This window comes from Hemiscyllium ocellatum, chromosome 50, assembly GCF_020745735.1.
Source record: "Hemiscyllium ocellatum isolate sHemOce1 chromosome 50, sHemOce1.pat.X.cur, whole genome shotgun sequence".
Taxonomy (NCBI): domain Eukaryota; kingdom Metazoa; phylum Chordata; class Chondrichthyes; order Orectolobiformes; family Hemiscylliidae; genus Hemiscyllium; species Hemiscyllium ocellatum.
The window spans coordinates 1,122,689-1,144,366 of NC_083450.1; the positions used below are offsets into that span (position 1 = coordinate 1,122,689).

The window sequence follows — 21,678 nt, forward strand, 5'->3', positions numbered from 1 at the left end:
TGACTGTGTTTCCATGCTGTATGACCGTGTTTCCATGCTGTATGACCGTGTTTCCATGCTGTATGACCGTGTTTCCGTGCTGTATGACTGTGTTTCCATGCTGTATGACCGTGTTTCCATGCTGTATGACCGTGTTTCCGTGCTGTATGACTGTGTTTCCATGCTGTATGACTATGATTCCGTGCTGTATGACCGTGTTTCCATGCTGTATGACTATGATTCCATGCTGTATGACTGTGTTTCCATGCTGTATGAATGTGTTTCCATGCTGTATGACTATGTTTCCGTGCTGTATGACCGTGTTTCCATGCTGTATGACTGTGTTTCCGTGCTGTATGACTGTGTTTCCGTGCTGTATGACTGTGTTTCCATGCTGTATGACCGTGTTTCCATGCTGTATGACTGTGTTTCCGTGCTGTATGACTGTGTTTCCATGCTGTATGAATGTGTTTCCATGCTGTATGACTGTGTTTCCATGCTGTATGACCGTGTTTCCATGCTGTATGACTGTGTTTCCGTGCTGTATGACTGTGTTTCCGTGCTGTATGACTGTGTTTCCATGCTGTATGACCGTGTTTCCATGCTGTATGACTGTGTTTCCGTGCTGTATGACTGTGTTTCCGTGCTGTATGACCGTGTTTCCATGCTGTATGACTGTGTTTCCGTGCTGTATGACCGTGTTTCCGTGCTGTATGACCGTGTTTCCATGCTGTATGACCGTGTTTCCATGCAGTATGACCGTGTTTCCGTGCTGTATGACCGTGTTTCCGTGCTGTATGACTGTGTTTCCGTGCTGTATGACCATGTTTCCATGCTGTATGACTATGTTTCCATGCTGTATGACTGTGTTTCCGTGCTGTATGACCATGTTTCCATGCTGTATGACTATGTTTCCATGCTGTATGACCATGTTTCCATGCTGTATGACTGTGTTTCCATGCTGTATGACTGTGTTTCCATGCTGTATGACTATGTTTCCATGCTGTATGACCGTGTTTCCGTGCGGTATGACGGTGTTTCCATGCTGTATGACTATGTTTCCATGCTGTATGACTGTGTTTCCGTGCTGTATGACTGTGTTTCCATGCTGTATGACAATGTTTCCGTGCTGTATGACCGTGTTTCTGTGCTGTATGACTGTGTTTCCATGCTGTATGACTGTGTTTCCATGCTGTATGACCGTGTTTCCATGCTGTATGACTGTGTTTCCATGCTGTATGACCGTGTTTCCGTGCTGTATGACCGTGTTTCCGTGCTGTATGACCGTATTTCCATGCTGTATGACCGTGTTTCCATGCTGTATGACTATGTTTCCGTGCTGTATGACTATGTTTCCATGCAGTATGACCGTGTTTCCGTGCTGTATGACCGTGTTTCCATGCTGTATGATTGTGTTTCCGTGCTGCATGACTATGTTTCCATGCAGTATGACTGTGTTTCCATGCTGTATGACCGTGTTTCCATGCTGTATGACTGTGTTTCTGTGCTGTATGACTGTGTTTCCATGCTGTATGACCGTGTTTCCATGCTGTATGACTGTGTTTCCGTGCTGTATGACTGTGTTTCCATGCTGTATGACTATGATTCCATGCTGTATGACCGTGTTTCCATGCTGTATGACTATGATTCCGTGCTGTATGACCGTGTTTCCATGCTGTATGACTATGATTCCATGCTGTATGACTATGATTCCATGCTGTATGACTGTGTTTCCGTGCTGTATGACTGTGTTTCCATGCTGTATGACTATGTTTCCGTGCTGTATGACTGTGTTTCCATGCTGTATGACTGTGTTTCCATGCTGTATGACTATGTTTCCATGCAGTATGACCGTGTTTCCGTGCTGTATGACTGTGTTTCCATGCTGTATGACCGTGTTTCCATGCTGTATGACTGTGTTTCCATGCTGTGTGACTGTGCTTCCATGCTGTCTGACAATGTTTCCGTGCTGTATGACTGTGTTTCCGTGCTGTATGACTGTGTTTCCATGCTGTATGACCGTGTTTCCATGCTGTGTGACCGTGTTTCCATGCTGTGTGACTGTGTTTCCATGCTGTATGACTGTGTTTCCATGCTATATGACTGTGTTTCCGTGCTGTATGACTGTGTTTCCGTGCTGTATGACCGTGTTTCCATGCTGTATGACCGTGTTTCCATGCTGTATGACTGTGTTTCCATGCTGTATGACCGTGTTTCCATGCTGTATGACCGTGTTTCCGTGCTGTATGACTGTGTTTCCGTGCTGTATGACTGTGTTTCCATGCTGTGTGACCGTGTTTCCATGCTGTATGACTGTGTTTCTGTGCTGTATGACAATGTTTCCGTGCTGTATGACTGTGTTTCCATACTGTATGACTGTGTTTCCATGCTGTATGACTATGTTTCCGTGCTGTATGACCATGTTTCCGTGCTGTATGACAATGTTTCCATGCTGTATGACCGTGTTTCCGTGCTGTATGACTGTGTTTCCATGCTGTATGACTATGTTTCCATGCTGTATGACTATGTTTCCGTGCTGTATGACTGTGTTTCCGTGCTGTATGACTGTGTTTCCGTGCTGTATGACTGTGTTTCCATGCTGTATGACTGTGTTTCCGTGCTGTATGACCGTGTTTCCATGCTGTATGACCGTGCCCACCCCCTTCTCTGGTAAGAGGATGTGTTTACAGCGCGATTACTTTACAAAGGCAGTTTTGGAGATATTCAAATTGGAAAGTCGAGAGGATGTGATCAAGACAGCCCTTCCTAAAAAGGGACTGATGCCCAAAACATCGTATCTCCTGTTCCTCGGATGCTGCCTGACCTACTGTGCTTTTCCAGCCCCACACTCTCGAAGCTGGTTCGTGTATTTTACTGAAAGGAAAATGCTGGAAATCCCAGCCGGTTGGGCAGCATTGATGGACGGAGCAAGCTAATATTTCGGGTGTCAATGACTCTGTATCCGAACATCTGCTGTAATTTGCTCCTCTATTTCACATGGTCCAGGCATTATGCACAACACAGAGACAGGATGCAAGTCGTTTTACTTCGCTTAATTTAATTGTATTAAAATCACAGCTTCAAAAAAATTCAAAAGAAGTAAAGATAGATCAGGATCTGACAGCGCTGGGTAGGGGGGAAGGGAAGACCCAGAGCTTACTCTTGAAAAAATGAAACATGATTCGCCTGTCACTTCTCTCAGCCTGGTTTACATATTGCCTACTCTGAATTGTTCTGCAGGACACAGAACATCAGGGCACCCTTACAACCAACAGGAAGATGGTGATTGTGACTGAGATTACAGTCTATTCCTTTAGGCTGATGTAACACTGTCCTTGAATAAATAGCTGGACAGTCCAGACTCATAGCACCTTAAGAACACTGAGCAATTAGAAGCATCATAAAATATTTGGACCATGTAATCCCCTCCACTGAGGTCCTGATATTTCTGAGCTGGATTAGATAAGTAGGTGCCCCTCTTGGCAAGGAGGCCCACCTTGCTACATGGTCAGTTCGCCGATTTCTTACCCCTGCCACTTTACAAAGATCAGCATGTTACAAGTTCTTTGTAACCCTCCCTTCCCCACGGATTTTAGACAACTAGGCCCTGTGAGCTAGTTGGCACCCAATGGTCAAGTCTATTCACCTTTCACTAACGGTTGCTGCCCTGGAGGAGATGTGGCACCCGTATTTGATCCTCACAAGGACAATCCTCACAGGGGCAGGATACAGCTGAAGGGAGGATAGGTGAGACAGGCTCGGAACTGGAGTGGGATGGAGGAGGGGGGTCGGAAGGTGAGGAGTTGTTAGGGGCTGGGATGAAGAAAAGATGGGCAGGATATCATAGAATCCCTACAGAGTGGAAGCAGGCAATGTGGCCCATCACGTCCACCCTGAACCTCCGAAGAGCATCCCACCCAGCCACACTGTAGCCCCACATTTCTGAGGGCTATCCTTCATATCCCTAGTCACTAGGGGATGATCCACCCAGCCTGCACAGCTTTGTGACTGTGGGAGGAAACCGGAGCACCCGGAGGAAACCCACGCAGACACGGGGAGAACGTGCAAACTCCACACAGTCAGTCGCCTGAGGCGGGAATTGAACCCGGGTCTCTGGCGCTGTGAGGCAGCAGTGCTAACCGCTGTGTTATCGATGTGATAAAGCTAGCAGCATGGGTGAGGAGGGGAGGGCAGTGAGAATACTGTTTGGTTGATTAGAAAAGAAGAAACGATGGTATAGGTGGGCTTGTGGGGGTGGCTTGTTTGAGTTCTGAGGTTAGTCACTGCCATTTAATACTGTTGAGAAATAAATCTCCATGTCAGGGACTGAGAGTCATTTTTCGAATTTTGACATATCCAGGACAGCTCCTTTAAAAGGTCTGGATCATGGGATTTGGTACTGAGTAAATTATCCTGAAATAAAAAATAGAAAATGCTGGAAGTGTGCAATAATTTTGACAGCATCCATGGAGGTAACATTTCAGATCAGCGTCCTGGTGAGCTGAAATATTAGCTGTGTTTTTCTGTCCACAGACGCTGTGTAACCTGCTGTGTATTTCCAACACTTTTAGTTTTTATTTCCAAATCTCCAGGATTTGCCGTACTTTGTGTTTGTGTAAAAACTTATCCCGATGTTGATTCAAGGTGGAAATACTGATAACCAACAAGAAAGGAAAGGGCCCTTCTACTTTTTCCAGTTCTCAGGGCAGTCTCACCCCTGCAAGCTTTTGGGGTTTCCGTCCCTCACCCTCACCCAACCCCAAACCAAACAGCCAAATTTGTTTCAGATACCATCCTCTCCAGTTTGTTACAAAGGCTTTGCATTGAAAAGTTTCCAATCCTCATCACAGACAACTGCTGCCTTGGTGGAATGAGGTGAATTCATAGCTCTTCCCTTCCAGATAGGACGGCGCAAGTTCAGGCCATAAGACCCATCTGTTCCTGCAGGACTAAATCCAAGTTAAGGTCACCGCGAAACCACGTGACCCTTTGCCAGCATGCTCAAAGTCTTCCAATTGGACAAGAGAAGGAGGATTACCAAGACACACATGATAGACCCGTGAAGTTCACATCAGACTTCCCCTGTAAGGAGGTTGGCTGGTTGACCCCAGTGCTGGCCCTGTGTGCATTCGAGCTGATTGCTTGCAGAGGTGCCTCAGTTCCTTCACCTCCTGCAGAACCTGCTTGGCTTGGTTCCAGTTGGACAGAGCCTCACTGAGTAGCCACTCAGTGTCATTCAGAGTGACCTGTCCCTCTGATACCCCCGGGGAGTCTCTGTCCTGCCTTTTCCAGCTCCCACGGCCAGCCTCCAGTAACAGCTGTTGAGTTCTCTCCAGTTTCAGTGCAATCAGTTCCCTGACCTGCCCTAGTTTCTCCTGTTCTATATTACTCGTCTGAGTCTCAAAGCCTTTCCGTAATGCAGACCTGTTGGCAGTTCCTGCTCGGGACAGAATTTCCTCGGATGCACACTTGTTTAGCTCTGCAAAGGGTAGCTTTTTCGGAATGTCTGGTGAGGAGCCCCCCTCCCGATCTAGAGAGGTGGCGGATTCCCTCTGCCAGCTGTCTCCTCTCTTCTGTAGTCTGCCCACCCTGGAGGAGCAATCCTTCTCTGTCACCGGGTTTCCCTTCTCGCAGCTTTTAGTGGAGGTTTCATAGTTGGGTTTGTGCTGGCTACAGAAACCATCTGCACAAGTCCCACGGCGATCCAGGGCTGGATCCTCCTCCTGGATCAGATCGAGAGTCAGCATGCCATCAGATGTGGAGGTAGACGCCTGTGGGTACCAGACAAACACTTCACAAATCGTGTTTAGGTCAAACACAACATAATTTTTGAATGTCCTCTCAATCTCTCAGACTGTCAGTGAAATTGTTCTTGTTGGGGTGCAGATTCCCCAGAACCGCACCCTAAGTGCCCAGATCGTGAATATTGATCCTGGCATTGTCAACATACAACACACTACAGGCAGTGCGGCCAGTCAGTCAATTTTGCAAATGCAGTATCCTAATCCCACCTGGGCCTATTCTCCTTTCATTGTACTTTCCAATCTTCTGAGGTGTGGTTGATTTCCACCAGGTTAATGATCATGTGAAGGATCATTCCAGGCTAATTAAATAGGAGAGCTGGTGGGTTAGTAACAATGTCACTGGCCTGGTAATCCAGAGAGCAGGAGAATTGACGTTTCGGGTATAAGCCCTTCTTCAGGAATCAGTTTCCTCAAGAAGCGCTTATGCCCGAAGCGTCGAATCTCCTGCTCCTTGGATGCTGCCTGACCTGCTGCGCTTTTCCAGCAACACAATTTTCAGCTCTGATCTCCAGCATCTGCAGTCCTCACTTTCTCCTGGTAATCCAGAGGCCCAGGCTAATGCTGTGGGGATGTAGGTTTGAGTCCCACCACAGTGAATGATGGAATTTAAATTCAGTTAGTAAATGCGGGGATTGAGGACTAACCCCAGTGACGGTGACCATGAAACTACCATTGAGTGTTGTCAAAACCCATCTGGTTAAGGGAGGTAACGCGCTGACCTTACCTGGTATGCTCTACATGTAACTTCAGAACCACTGCAATGTGGTTGGCTTAGAACTGCGCTGTGAAACAATCCCAGCAAGCCACTCCGGGGTCATTGACAATCAGGAACTGTCAACAATGGGGGCCTTGTTGTCATTCCATATAAAAAAATAAAGAAACGTTATAATGCCCTAGCCATTGGACTGTTGGTGAGAGCAGCTGGCTCTGCTCCTAAACCCACTGAACATAGGATAGTTCCCAAATTTACTGTTCTACTCTGTGCCTGACCAATCAATTTCAGTCTCTCCCACAGGGCTGTAGAGGCTTAAAAGCAGGAGCCGATGTTGCCTCCTGAGATGGTCACCGTTCATTTGCTGCCTTGGGGTGAAACAGACCTTCCTCTTGTGCTAAGGTCAGTCAATGTGTGGATCATGTGGCAACCGAAAGGGGCCAATGCATGAAGAAACTGTTTGGGTCTTTCATATGTCTCCACAGCAACAGAGTTTAAAGGAAATATTGGCCACAACTCACCGAAATACTAGGATTGAAGTCCTGACCTAATTCCTTTAGCTGTGAAACCTCCCTAGACCTCAAACAATGTTCTAATCAAGGCTTTCCAGGGTGGGAATCCCCAATATTGTTCCAGCTGTAGACCAACACTGACCTGCCCAATAGTTCGGTGACTACACTCTGAGAGGTGGTGGACTACACTAAGTGAAGTTGAGATCCCATCAGATCGGAAAACTATGGAATGTGACTTCTCCCTTCAAGAAAGGCAAAAGACAGGACACAGGGAAGTATGCGCCAGGTAATTTCACATCTTTTACAGGGAAAATGCAGGATTTGTTTTACTCATGGGTATGGGTCAGCATTTACTTCCTGTTCATAAATACTCCTCAGGAAGTGGTGAGGTACCTTCTGGAGCAGCTGCAAGTTACTGGAGGTAAATCTACAATGTCCTTCGGGAGGCCATTCCAGGATTTTGACCCAGAAACTACTGCAGAGACATCAAGTCAGGATGGTGAGAAGCTTGGAGGGAAACTGCCCTGGTCTTCAAAATGGAAGTGCTCATGGATTTAGAAGCACCGTCTAAGGTGTCCTGGTGAATTGTAAAGTGTAGAGTGTACTCAGCACTGCTACTGAGCATCAGTGGAGGAGGGACTGGAGGATATAGGCCCAATCAAGAGGGTTAGGCTTTGTCCTGGGTGGAAGTTGTGACATGGAGGCGCCAGTGTCGCACTGGGGTGGACAAAGTCAGAAGTCACATGACACCAGATTGTAATCCAACAGGTTTATTTGAAGACAAGCTTTCAGAGCACTGAAGGTGAAGTGGCTTCGTTTGCTGAAGGCGGAGTGATCCGAAAGTTTGTGCTTTCTAATAAACCTGTTGGACTATAACCAGGTGACCAGTGACCGCTGACTGAATGTTTGGAAGGTACTGTCACAGAACCTCTGGTGAAGTGGTGCAGTGTGTTTTGGACGTGGTACATGGTGCTTGGTCCTGAAGAGTACTGTTGGGGCTACACTCATCCAAGCATCAGACTCTTCCCTGGTGTTTGTTGGATAGTGGGTGGTGAGTTCTCACTACAGGGTTCCCAGCCACATCCTGCTTTTGTAGCTATTGTATTCGTGAGGCTGGTCCAGGTCAGTTTCTTTTCAGTGGTAACCCCAGGATGGTCACAGCTGGGTGTGGGGGCACGGCCTCTCAGTGATGATCATACAGTTATATGTCAAGGGGCCATGACTAGATTTTCAGTTGGAGATGGTTCGTGTCTAACACTTCCATAATACAGATGTTACTTGCCTCTTGCCAGGAGTATCATAACACAGCATTCCTTCTCTAGTCTGGTTCTACCAATACCAACTAGAATTGCAGAATTTGGAGTAGCAGTAGGCCATTCAGCTCTTTGGGCCTGCTCCACCATTCATTATAGTCATGGGGAATCATTCAATTCAGTTCCCTGCTCCCAACTTCTCCACTTAGCCTAAGACCATCAGACATAGGAGTGGAAGTAAGGCCATTCGGCCCATTGAGTCCATTCCGCCATTCAATCATGGCTGATGGGCATTTCAACTCCACTTACCAGCGTTCTCCCCGTAGCCCTTAATTCCTTGTGACATCAAGAATCTATCAATCTCTGCCTTGAAGACATTTAGCGTCCCGGCCTCCACTATATCTACACCTTTCTCGGCCTGAATAATTTCCTGTAGCAGAGAATTCCATCGCCTTACCAGTCCCTGCCTGAAAAAAATTTATCCTAAAAGGCCTAGCTCCTATCCTTAGTGTATGGCCCTTTTGTTTGGGACTCCCTGGTCACTGAAAGCATCCTTCCTGCATCTACCCCGTCTAATCCGTGAGAATTTTATAGATATCTATGAGGTCCCTCCACATTTCTCTCAGCTTCAGTGAATATGGTTCTAATGGATTCCGTCTCTCCCCACACGTCAGTCCTGCCATTCCAGCAATCAGTTTAGTAAATCTTTTTTGTACTGCACCAAAACATCCCCCCCTCATACAAGACCAAAACTACACACAATACTCGGGGTGTTGTTGGTTTTATCAATACTCTATACAAGAAATTCCAACTCCTTTACCCCCTAATCCTTTTGCTATGGCGGTCAGGATACCATTCGCCTCTTCACTGCCTGCTGTACATCAATGCTTATTCTCAGCAACAAGGACATCCAGAACTTGGTCAGCCACCCTCTTCCCTAATTTATCACCATTCAGATAATAATCTGTCTGCCTGTTTTTTGCCATCAAAATAGATAACCTCACATTTATCCACATTATACTGCATCTTCCACTTATTTCCTCACTTACTTAACATGTCTAAACCGCACTGAAACTTCTCCGCATCCTTACCACAACATCCCCTTCCACCCAGCTTGGTGTCAGCTGCAAATTTGGAGATTCCCTCATCTAAATCATGATTAGATATTGTGAATATCTGGGGCCAAGGTACTGAGACCTGCAGTCCCCCAGTCATCACTCCCTGCAAAATGGGAAAGAGCAGGTTTATTCCTAATCCCTATTTTCCTGTTTGCCAACCAGGCTCTATTCCTGATGAAGGGCTTTTGCCCGAAACGTCGATTTTCCTGCTCCTTGGATGCTGCCCGACCTGCACCACTCTAATCCAGGGTTTCCAGCATCTGCAGTCCTCGTTTTTACCTTGCAGATTACTTATGTGGGACCTTACTGAAAACCTTCCGAAAATCCAAGTGAGTGACATCTCCTGGCTCCCCCTTATCCAGGCCACTGGTTACCTCAAAACATTCCAGAAGATTTGTCAAGCACAGCTTCTCCTTCCCATTAGTTTCTACAATAACATTTCATGATTGACTTCCTTCAGTTCCTCCTCCCTATTAGACACTGTGATCCCAGGGGAGGAAGTGAGGACTGCAGATGCTGGAGATCAGAGATGAAAATGTGTTGCTGGAAAAGCGCAGCAGGTCAGGCAGCATCCAAGGAGCAGGAGATTCGACGTTTCGGGCATAAGCCCTTCTTCCTGAAACGTCGAATCTCTTGCTCCTTGGATGCTGCCTGACCTGCTGCGCTTTTCCAGCAACACATTTTCAACTGTGAGCCCAGACATGGTTTGCAATGTTGTTTGTGTCCTTTTTTGTAAAGACAGAACTAAAGTATGTATTTTAATTGCTCATGTTGGAACTGAAGCTGGAATGAGATCAGGAGCTGAGTGGCCCCAGCAGGACCTAAACTGAACGTCATTGAGGCAGGTTGTCACACAACACGTGCTACTTAACAGCACTATTAACAACACCTTCCATTCACTTTACTGATGTTCAAGTGCGGACCAATAGGGTGTTAATTGGCTGAGAGGGAGTTGTCCTGAATTTTCAGCACAGGACATAATCAGGACCATTTTCCACATTGTTGGGTAGATTATTACTAAAGAGGATATAGCAGAGAGCTAAGAAAATATGAATGCAATTGTAAAGAGTCAGCATGGCTTTGTGAAAGGGAAATTGTGCTGACTAATTTGTTTGAGTTCTTTGAGGAAGCAATGGGCAATGTGATTTAAGGATCATGTGTGGATGGTTTCCAGAAAGCTGCCTGGACAAAAATCAGAGATAAAGGTTGATGAGACACAGGGTAATGTAATAGTTTGGATAAAAGGTCACCAGGGTCTAACCAGACCATAGGGCTGCTCTCTCATTGGAGAGTGGTGGTTTAACCTGAGGGTCATCATACCTCAGGCAAGGTGAAAGGTCAAGAAGTAACCTCAGCTGGTGCGGATATTGAACCCATGATGTTGGCATCACAAACCAGCCATCTAGCCAACTGAACTAATTAACGGGAAAAAGAGTAACGGACTAGAATAAATAACAGGAATATGGGTCACTTTCAGTTGGGCAATAAGTATCAACTGGTGTGCTTCAGAAATTGGTGCTGGGACCTCAATTATTTACAACTGATACCAGTTACTGAGAGTCATAGAAATGGACAGCCCGGAAACAGACCCTTCGGTCCAACCCGTCCATGCTGACCAGATATCCCAACTCAATCTAGTCCCACCTGCCAGCACCCGGCCCATATCCCTCCAAACCCTTCCTATTCATATACCCATCCAAATGCCTCTTAAATGTTGTAATTGTACCGGCCTCCACCACATCCTCTGGCAGCTCATTCCATACACGTACCACCCTCTGCATGAAAAAGTTGCCCCTTAGATCTCTTTTATATCTTTCCCCTCTCACCCTAAACCTATGCCCTCTAGTTCTGGACTCCCTCACCCCAGGGAAAAGACTTTGCCTATTTATCCTATCCATGCCCTTCACGAATTTATAAACCTCTATAAGGTCACCCCTCAGCCTCTGACGCTCCAGGGAAAACAGCCCCAGCCTGTTCAGCCTCTCCCTGTAGCTCAGACCCTCCAACCCTGGCAACATCCTTGTAAATCTTTTCTGAACCCTTTCAAGTTTCACAACATCTTTCCGATAGGAAGGAGGCCAGAATTGCACGCAATATTCCAACAGTGGCCTAACCAATGTCCTGTACAGCTGCAACATGACCTCCCAACTCCTGTACTCAATACTCTGACATTTGCTGATGATGTAATATCAGTTAGGAAAACAAGTTCTCAGCAGAGTGCGAAGAGATATAGACAGGCTGAGGGGGCAAAGAAATTGACAAGGAGAGTATAATGTGGAGAAAAGTGAGCAGGTCCGTTTTGAGAGAAAGAGCAGGAAATCAGCAGTTATTTACATTTAAAGGTAGATGAGGGATCTAGATGTTCTAGTACATGATTCACAAAGTTAGTTTTCAGGGACAACGAGTGATTGTGAAGGAAATTGGGACAAGGGGTATAGGATATAACTATCTTGCTTCAGTTGTACAGGACATTGGTGAAACCACATCTGCTGTGCCGTGGTCTCCAGGATACCACAAGGTCAAAGAGCAGAATTAGGCCACTCGGCCTATCGAGACTACCCCTCCATTTGAAGATTTGCCTTATTTAGTAAAGAATATAACGCCATTAGGAAGAGTTCGGAGGAGGTTCCACAAACTGATACTTGACCCCGTGGGTGTCACTGAGCAATGTCTGGGCCGGCTGCACCTTTATCTGCTGGGAGTTGGGGCGAGTCAGAGGTGATCTTATTGAAAACGATGACATTCTGAGGGCACTTCACAAAGTGACTGCAGCAGAGATATGTTCTCCTCACAGAGAGAAGGGAACTCGGGGATACAGTTTAAAAATAAGGGGTGTTCCATTTAAGACAGAGCTGAGGGGAATGTTTCTCTGATTTTTTGGATCTATCTTTCTCTGTGAATAGTGGGAGGCAGGGTCAGTGGATATTTTTAAAGCAGAAATCGGCAGATTCTGACTAACAAGGGCCCAGCTGGGGTCGTGGAGTTGGGGTTATGATCAGATCAGCCGTGAAGCCACTGAACGATAGACCGTGGCCAAGACCAGCCAACTCCTGCCCCTAAACAGCACGTTTGTAAAGAATGAGGAACCCACTCACCACTGCCATCAAGTGACCGCGAGTGGGTGGTCGGCGAGAGTGCTGGATCTTCACACGGTCTCGAGTTGGGTGAGCAAGGAAGCTTTCCTCGTCAACAGTCACCTGGAATCACACACACGTGACAGGAATGGGAACTGCGCTCAGTGAGAGGCACACCAGCCCCAAGTGCAGGAGTAAACACCCCATCCCCTCAACTCAACCACATTCCACCCCCACCACTCCCTCCCACCCCCACCCTGCCAAATTAATACAAGTGTACTCAGCTCAGAGACCCTGCCTCCCATCAAACCCTCCCAGGGACAGGGACAGCACCGGGTTAGATACAGAGTAAAGCTCCCTCTACACTGTCCCCCCATCAAACCCTCCCAGGACAGGGACAGCATGGGGTTAGATACAAAGTAAAGCTCCCTCTACACTGTCCCCCCATCAAACACTCCCAGGGCAGGGACAGCATGGGATTAGATACAGAGTAAAGCTCCCTCTACACTGTCCCCCATCAAACACTCCCAGGGACAGGGACAGCACGGGGTTAGATACAGAGTAAAGCTCCCTCTACACTGTCCCCCCATCAAATACTCCCAGACCAGGGACAGCACAGGGTTAGATACAGAGTAATGCTCCCTCTACACTGTCCCCCCATCAAACACTCCCAGGGACAGGGACAGCAAGGGGTTATAAACAGAGTAAAGCTCCCTCTACACTTTTCCCCCATCAAACACTGCCAGGAGAGGGACAGCATGGGGTTATATACGGAGTAAAGCTCCCTCTACACTGTACCCCATCAAACACCCCCAGGGACAGGGACAGCATGGGGTTAGACACAGAGTAAAGCTCCCTCTACACTGTCCCCCATCAAACACTCCTAGGACAGGAACACCATGGGGTTAGATACAGAGTAAAGCTCCCTCTACACTGCCCCCCCATCAAACACTCCCAGAGACAGGGTCAGCACGGGGTTAGATACAGAGTAAAGCTCCCTCTACACTGTCCCCCCCATCAAACCCTCCCAGGACAGTGACAGCATGGGGTTAGATACAGAGTAAAGCTCCCTCTTCACTGTCCCCCATTAAACACTCCCAGGGACAGGGACAGCGCGGGGATATAGTGTAAAGCTCCCTCTACCCTGTCTGTACTATGACACTTGAATTCATTGTCTGCTGTACCGTATACAGAAAGCAATGTTGTGTGTCATTACCTCATCGAGGATCCGATTCTTTGCTTGGCTGAGCGCACTGCTCAGGGCATTAATCCAGGACTCCTTCTCCTCAGGGCTCACTGCCAGGAAGACCAGGTTTGGGACCTGGAATCAGATACATATGGACATGGCTAACTGGTAAAGAATATAAAGGTGGATAAACCTCCGGGATCTGTTCTCATGGATCCCAGAACATTTTGAAACCTATTGCAGGCAGGAATATTTGCGTCCGCTATAACAATGGGTGAGGTGCCTGATGACTGGAGGGCGGCTAATGTTATATCTTTGTTTTAAGCGAGGTTGTAAGGAAATACCAGGGAACGAGAGATGGGTGAGCTTGGTTCTGGTTGTGAGGAAATTATTGGAGGTAATTATTAAAAGGACGGATTTATGGAAATTTCGAGAGGCAAAAATTGCTTAGGGATAGTCAGTAAGATCGGAAAACCGTGTCTTACAAACCTGATTGTGTCTCTTTTGACGGAAGGAACCAAAAACATTGATGATGGCACCACAGTGTATGTTGTTTATTTGGATGTTAGTCAGGCCTTTGACAAGCTTCTGCATGGTATGCTAATTAGTGAAGTTAGGGGAGGAAGTGAGGACTGCAGATCAGAGCTGAAAATGTGTTGCTGGAAAAGCGCAGCAGGTCAGGCAGCATCCAAGGAGCAGGAAATTCGACGTTTCGGGCATAAGCCCTTCTTCAGGAGTTCAGGAATTACTGAAGTTAGGTCACATGGGAGTCAGGGTGAGTATACCAATGGATACATGATTGGCTTAATGGCAAGAGATATAGACTAATAGTGGAGGGTTGTTTTTCAGGCTGGAAGCCTCTGCCCACTGGTGGTCCACAGGGATCGGTTCACGGTCCTCCTTTGTTTGTCATTTATATAAACGATTTGGATGAGAATTTAGAAGACATGGTTAGTATGACACCAAAATTGATGGCCTGGTATACAGTGAAGAGTTTTCTAAGGTCACAAAGGAACCTTGACCAAGTGGGTCAACGGGCTGAAACCTGGCAAGTGGAATCCAATCTGGATTATTGTGAGGTATTGAACTTTGGTTTAACAAACAAGTTCAGACTTATAAAATTAATGGCAGGGTCTTGGGTCATGCTGTAGAACAGAGGGACCTGGGGTGCAGTATATCATTCTCTGAAGTTTATGTCACATATAGAAAGGGTGGTTCAAAGGGCATTTGGCACGTTTGCCTGAATTGCTCAGTCCTTTGAGTTGGGGGGGTCATGTTGTGGTTGTACAGGACATTGGGGAGGCCACTTCTGGTGCCCAGTTCTGGTCTCCCTGTTACAGGAAGGATTGTACTCAGCTGGAGTAGGCTCAGAAGAGATTTACCAGGATGTTGCCGGGTATGGAAGGCTGGATTGGCTTCTTCCATTGGGGCGAAGGAGATGGAGGGGCGAACCCTGATAGAAGTTTATAAAATAATGAAAGGTATAGGTAATGTCAATGGTAGTTGACGTTTCCCTCGGATGGAGGATTTCAAGGCTGGGGGCACGTTTTAAGGTAAGAGGGGGGAGATTTATAAAAGCCGTGAGGGGGCAAACGTTTTAGACAGAGGGTGGTGTGTGTGTGGAAGAATCCCTGAGGAAGGGGTGGGTGCGGGTACAGTAACAATATTCAAAACACATTTGGATAGATACATGTTAAGGAAAGGTTTATGGGATAGGAAATAGATACCAACATATAACTCCATAATATTCCATAGTTATTTACTCAGGATACATTTAAACTGAAGTGTAAATGGAGTACTTTGGGAGAAGGAGAATTTATATAGAATCCTCCATAATTCCAGGACATGCCAACAAAAGAATGTGACGTAAAGTTAAAACGCAGTCACTGCTGTAATATAATGTAATTTGTGCACAGCTAGATCGGAAATACAGCCACGTAACAACGACCAGACAATACACCGAGTGATTGCTGAAAAAAGACACACTTTAAAGACAATTCTCTCGCAGGATAATTTGCAAGTTTACCAATTCAGGGGCTCAACAACATTTATTCTGCGTGAGAGGACAGGTGGGTTAGAAAGTGGATCGGGGAGCAGAGACATTGTCATGAAGGATGTCCCATTTAATGATGAGTGACAGTTAAATCCAGGATTTGTTCAAATCTTAAAGCAGGCAGGTTGAGTCTAATTGGTAAGAGCATTAGTGAGCCATAAATAACTGTCACCTATCTTGTTGAGTTGAAATAATCCTGGGTGTGCAAAGAATTACACTGACAACCAACGCCAGTCGGGCTAACAGGGTGGTGTGGTGGCATGTTCGGGCAGCTCTGAGTATTCATTAACAGGGCAGGGCTCTTTGCAAACAGAAAGAACATCTGACTCTCCATCGCCTCAGTGCAGGGGCTGCTGGAGAGCAGGATTCTGAGGGGGGGGGAGCAGATCACAAACATCAGCGAGCCGTGTGTAGACAGAGAGAGACTCACCGTGTTCCCCGGCTGTTTGTTACGCAGCAACGTGAATTTACTGTGGCTCTTCTTACTTCGACTTTTCGATTTGCGCAGTTCTTCACATTTCTCGTAGTCCGTCAAGTCAAACTTGTCTAGGACCACCTTCTCATCTTTAACCTGTGGAGTGTAACAGCCAGGACGTTACAAAGGGCCCGGTGAGAATTAAATCAGGGATATCCCCTGTTTCACCCATCCCTCAGCACTTTCTCACCATCAGCCTGATCCCAAGGAGACAGAGGTGCTCAGATGTGGGTGTGAACTTACTGTCCCTCCTCACCTTCCTCCCGGACACTGACGGGAAGGTTTCTGCCAGTCGGTGGGAGGTTAATATTTGGAGACAGTGGAAGAAGTCAAGTGGTGTAAGGACAGAAAGTAGTACAACAACAATAGGCCACTGTCACCTGGTTCTGACCCTCAGACCCTGCAAGGGCTGAACAGCCGCACAGCACAGGAATGTATTCTGAAAATCAGGCCCACAAAAAGGGTCAGATTCTTCCTGCTGTAACATCAAACATTCTCTCTCAGGCACTCGCTTCCTTTATCCTGCCTCACCGGGGACCAACTGCGTAGCTCGAGTGATCATCCCTGACCTCAAACCGTGCACACACACCCCACACACCCCGATCCCCACACATATACACACACACACACACCCGCACCCACACACACCCCACGCACACACACCCCACGCACACACACACGCACACACACACACACGCACACATACACACACACACACACTCCCCACACATACACACACACACTCCCCACACACACACACACACACCCACACACACACACCCGACCCCCCCCCACACACACACCCCACATAAACACACCCCACATACACCCCCCACACACACACACACACACACACACCACACATAGCCCCCCCACACACACCCCACACACTCCACACACACACACCCGACACACACACACCCCACACACACACACAGACACAGACACAGTCCAAAATTGTCCCAGGATGGTGAGCAGGATTGAAACTTGAAGACTGCTTTGGTTGAATAGTTTGGATGAATGCAGCCAGTCTGTTGTCAGAACAAGACTAACTCCAGAACGGTACATGGTCTGAGTGAAGGACTAAGGTTCTGACACTCTGCGGACAGCCCCCCGACCTCTCAGGAATGGGACCAGATTGTGGGGACTGTTGAAGCTTTTCACTGTGTTTTACCACATTATTCGCTGTAAAATACAAGTGACGATAAATCAATCAATCAATCATTCTGTTTCACACTAAAATTCCATGATTGGAATGAATAGGGTGAAATGTTCACACCGCCGGTCTCGTTGTGAACACTAGGTCAGACCCCCAATCCACTCATTATCACAGAGTCGGCCTCGGGAGATAAAACTGTCCTTTTTTCTAGAACACCACAACATTTTGGGGAATTACTCACTTTCAAAACTCAAGCCAGTTCCGGAAATTAATCATTGGGAATGAAGGGAAATGAGGAGACGTTCTGGGATTCTAGAACATAAAACAGTACAGCGCAGTACAGGCCCTTTGGCCCTCGATGTTGTGCTAACCTTTTATCCTTCTCTAAGATTAAACTAACCTACATACTCTTCATTGTACTAACGTCTATGGGCTTATCCAAGAGTGGCTTACATGTCCCTAAAGTATCTGACCACTGGCAGTGCACTCCGCTCCTCTGGATGTAAAGAACTCTGTTCGTCACACTGCCAAGATTCCTGCCTTTCACCCCCTAGTCTGCATTCAAATTTACCTTCCAAACTGAATCACTTCACACTTTCCCAGGTTGAACTCCATCAGCCGCTTCTCAGCCCAGCTCTGCATCCTGTCAGTGTCCCATTACCACCTCCACACCACCCACAACGCCACCAAACTTAGTGTCATCGACAAACGTGCTATCCCACCTTTCCCTTCCCCATCCATAAAACTCACAACGAACAGAGGTCCCAGAGCCGATCCCTGCGGAACGCCACTGGTCACCGAGCCCTAGGCTGAGTACTTTCCAACTACCACCACCCTCTGTCTTCCCTGGGCCAGACAAGTCTGTACCCAGACAGACAGGTTTCCCTGGATCCCATGGCTCCTTACTTTCTGAATGAGCCTACTGTGGAGAACCTGATCAAATTCCTGACTAAAATCCATGTACACCACATCCACTGCTCTACCTTCATCAATGTATTTTGTCACATTCCCCCAAGAAGTCAGTACGGTTTGTGAATCCCCCTCCCAAAGCCATGCTGACTCTCTCTAATCAAACCATGGTTTTCCAAGTAATCAATTCTCTACCTGGTTAAAGTGAAATCCAACTTTGTTTTGAATTAAGTTAAAAAAAACACAGGGAATGAAATATGTTTTTAAAAGTTGGTCACTGCCACATTCCCATCTCCTGCTCATTAACAAAGTGCTTATATCTGTCAGCCCCCTGTACCAAACAAGCAGTGACTCTAAACTCATCAATAAATGTTACTTGGGATGGAAATAAAGTACATTTGGGGAAATCAAGTAATCAATCTCCAGGCAACATCATCGATGACCTTGAAACAATATCAACGTTGACCATCTGAGAACAGTTAGGTGCCCAGGTCAGGGTTCATGTTCCTGGTCACTCTCCACAGTGAAGCACCGACTGTGATGGGTTTAATTAGCCTAGAACTGGAGCCCTAGTGAAAAGAACCCCTCCCCCCACACCCATCAACTTAGGAAAGCCAGAAGGGGGCAGGAGAAAGCTTTAATGGGAGGGTCAAGGACAACCCTTACCCTGGGTGAGGAACATGTGAGGGTAGGGCCGATCAGGGATAGGGGAGGGAACTTGCCCCGGAGTCGGAGGAAGTAGGGGAGGTCCTGAATGAATACTTTGCTCCAGTATTCACTGGGGAGAGGGATCTGGTTCATGAGGACAGTGTGAGACAAGCTGAGCTGCTCAAACAGGTTGATGTTAGGAAGGTGCTGAAAAACTTTGACAAACATAAGGATAGATAAATCCCCAGGGCCAGACGGGATATACCCAAGGTTACTGCAGGAAGTGAGGGAAGGGATTGCTGCGCTTTCAGCAATGATTTTTGTGTCCTCATTGTCCAATGGAGTAGTGCCAGATAATTGGAGAATGGCAGATGTTATCTCCTCGTTCAGGAAAGGGAATAGGGATAACCCTGAGAGTTACAGACCAGGCAGTGATGTGCAAAGTATTGGAGAGGACTCTGAGAGACAGGATTTATGATTACTTGGAAAACCACAGTTTGATTCAAGATAGTTAGCATGGCTTCATGAGGGACAGGCCATACCTCACAAACTTTATTGAATTCTTTGAGGATGCGAGAAAATATGTTAATCAAGGTGGATGTGGTGTACATGGATTTGAGTAAGGTGTTTGATAGGGTTCCCCACAGTAGGCTCATTCAGAAAGTAAGGAGGCATGGGATACAGGGAAGCCTGTCTGTCTGGGTACAGACTTGCCTGGCCCAGGGAAGACAGAGGGTGGTGGTAGTTGGAAAGTAATCAGTCTGGAGCTCGGTGACCGGTGGCGTTCCCTAGGGATCGGCTCTGGGACCTCTGCTCTTTGTGAGTTTTGTAAATGTATGAGAAAATGGAGGGGTGGTCTAGTAAGTTTGCTGATGACATGAAGGTTGGTGGAGTGGTGGGTAGTGTGGAGGGCTGTTGTAGGTTGCAATGGGACATTGAGAGGATGCAGAGCTGGGCTGAGAAATAGCAGATGGAGTTTAACCTGGAAATGTGTGAAGTTGTTCACTTTGTAAGGTGGAATTTGAATGCAGAATAGGGGGTTAAAGGCAGCATATGCTGCAGCTCTATACAGTTAGACCACACTTGGAATACTGTGTTCAGTTCTGGTCACCTCATTATAGGAAGGAAATGGAAGCATTAGAGAGGGTACAGAGGAGATTTACCAGGATGCTGCCTGGACTGGAGGATGTGTCTTATGAAGAAAGGTTGAGAGAGCTAGGGCTTTTGTCATTGGAGTGAGGAAAATTAAGAGGTGATTTGATAGAGATGTACAAGATGTATAGGCAAAGATAGAGACTTTTTTCCCAGGGCGGAAATGTGTATCATGAAGGGGCATAATTTTACAGAAATTGAGGAAAGTTTAGGGGAGATGTCAGAGGTGGGATCTTTACACAGAGAGTGGTGGGGGGGGGGGGTGTGGAATGCACTGCCAGCAGGGTAATAAAGTCAGATACGTTAGGGACATTGAAGCCACTCTTGGATAGGCACTTGGAAGATAGTACAATGATGGGTATATAGGTGAGTCTGATCTTAGAGTAGGATAGAAGGCTGACACAACATCGAGGGCCGAAGGGTCTGTACTGTACTGTACTGTTCTATGTTCTAGCTCTACACTTCTCTTTCTGTTGCTCTGCATCCCCCTCTCTTTTACTGACAAGTCCCACCTCTCTTCGTTTTCCTCCTGGCCAATTCCCCACTGAGAGCTCTCTCACCGTCAATCAGCAATTCTCCACCTCTGTCTACTGACAGCTCACTCACCCTCTACCAACAGCTACCTCGCTCTTGCTCCCTCTAGCCAGCTGTCCCTCTCTCTCTATCTCTCTCTCTCTCTGTGGCCAAACAGCTGTCCCTCTGTCTCTCTCTGTGTGTGGACAGCGCCATTCTCTACTGTACACTCTCCCTAATGAGAGCTCTTCCTCAACTCTATCAAAACTCGCCTCCTCTATACCATTGTCTCTCTAACAACAGCTGTCCCCTTCTCTACTGGCTGTTGTCCCTCTCTCTACTGACAGCCCTCCCCCAACACCGCTGGGCCAACAACTATCCCTCTCTACTGACAATGTTCTTTCTCTCTACCGACAGCTTTCCCCTCCCTCTGCAGCTGCTCACCCATTCCCTCTCTTTCCAGAAAGATTGCCCTCTGGCAATTGCTCCTTCCTTTTCCGATACCTCCCTCTCCATCTACCAATAGCTCTCCCTCTCTCAACTGACAGATCCCCTTCCCTCTCTTCCCCTCAGCTGCTCCCTCACTGTCCTGGCTCCGCATCCTCACTGACAGCTCTCTCTCTCATTCTAACAACCACTCCCTCTCTCTGACAGCACTCCCTCCCTAACAACTGCTTCCCTTCTCTATCTATGTCTCCCCAGCTCTCTCCCAATGTGCCATCCCTCTCCTCTTCCCAAACACCAACATTCCTTCTACACTGTGTGTATTTTCAAAATGTCTTTGACTATTGGTAAGACTTTTCTGGGAGTAGAAATTATCACAGGAGATTATTTGAAATCTTTGACTAAGGCTACTCAGAGTTAGCAGATAAATTTAAGGCACACGAGATCATGTAAGGACGAGGTAATTAATTATGCAGCATTTAGACTTATAAGCACAGAGACCAGACTGAAATGTCGCCATGAGAATTAGCTAGAATTCAGTTAGAAATGAATAAAATGCTTGAATTTGAGAAAGAAGGGGAACTGGAAATCAGAAAGCTTAAATTGTAAAGTGAGAGAAAGATAAACAAAGAGTAATGAAAAGGGAAATGGAATGAAAGGTTTAATCTCCAAAGGGACAGAGAAAAC

General features: G+C 46.9%; 1 protein-coding gene across 2 annotated transcripts in view; it reads right to left on the reverse strand.

Moving 5' to 3' along the window:
- Positions 1 to 3,031: 3,031 nt before the first annotated feature.
- LOC132805485 (pleckstrin homology domain-containing family O member 1-like) overlaps positions 3,032 to 21,678 on the reverse strand; it is a 55,396-nt gene continuing 36,749 nt past the window's right edge. Inside the window, exons 3-6 of one of the 2 annotated variants that reach the window (XM_060820585.1) lie at positions 16,122 to 16,262; positions 13,669 to 13,773; positions 12,474 to 12,575; positions 3,032 to 5,750 (exon numbers count right to left, since the gene is read on the reverse strand). In XM_060820585.1, coding sequence (XP_060676568.1) covers positions 5,046 to 5,750; positions 12,474 to 12,575; positions 13,669 to 13,773; positions 16,122 to 16,262 — 1,053 coding nt within the window. In that variant the 3' untranslated portion in view covers positions 3,032 to 5,045. The remainder of the gene's footprint in view (positions 5,751 to 12,473; positions 12,576 to 13,668; positions 13,774 to 16,121; positions 16,263 to 21,678) is intronic. The other variant, XM_060820586.1, reaches the window with a different exon arrangement.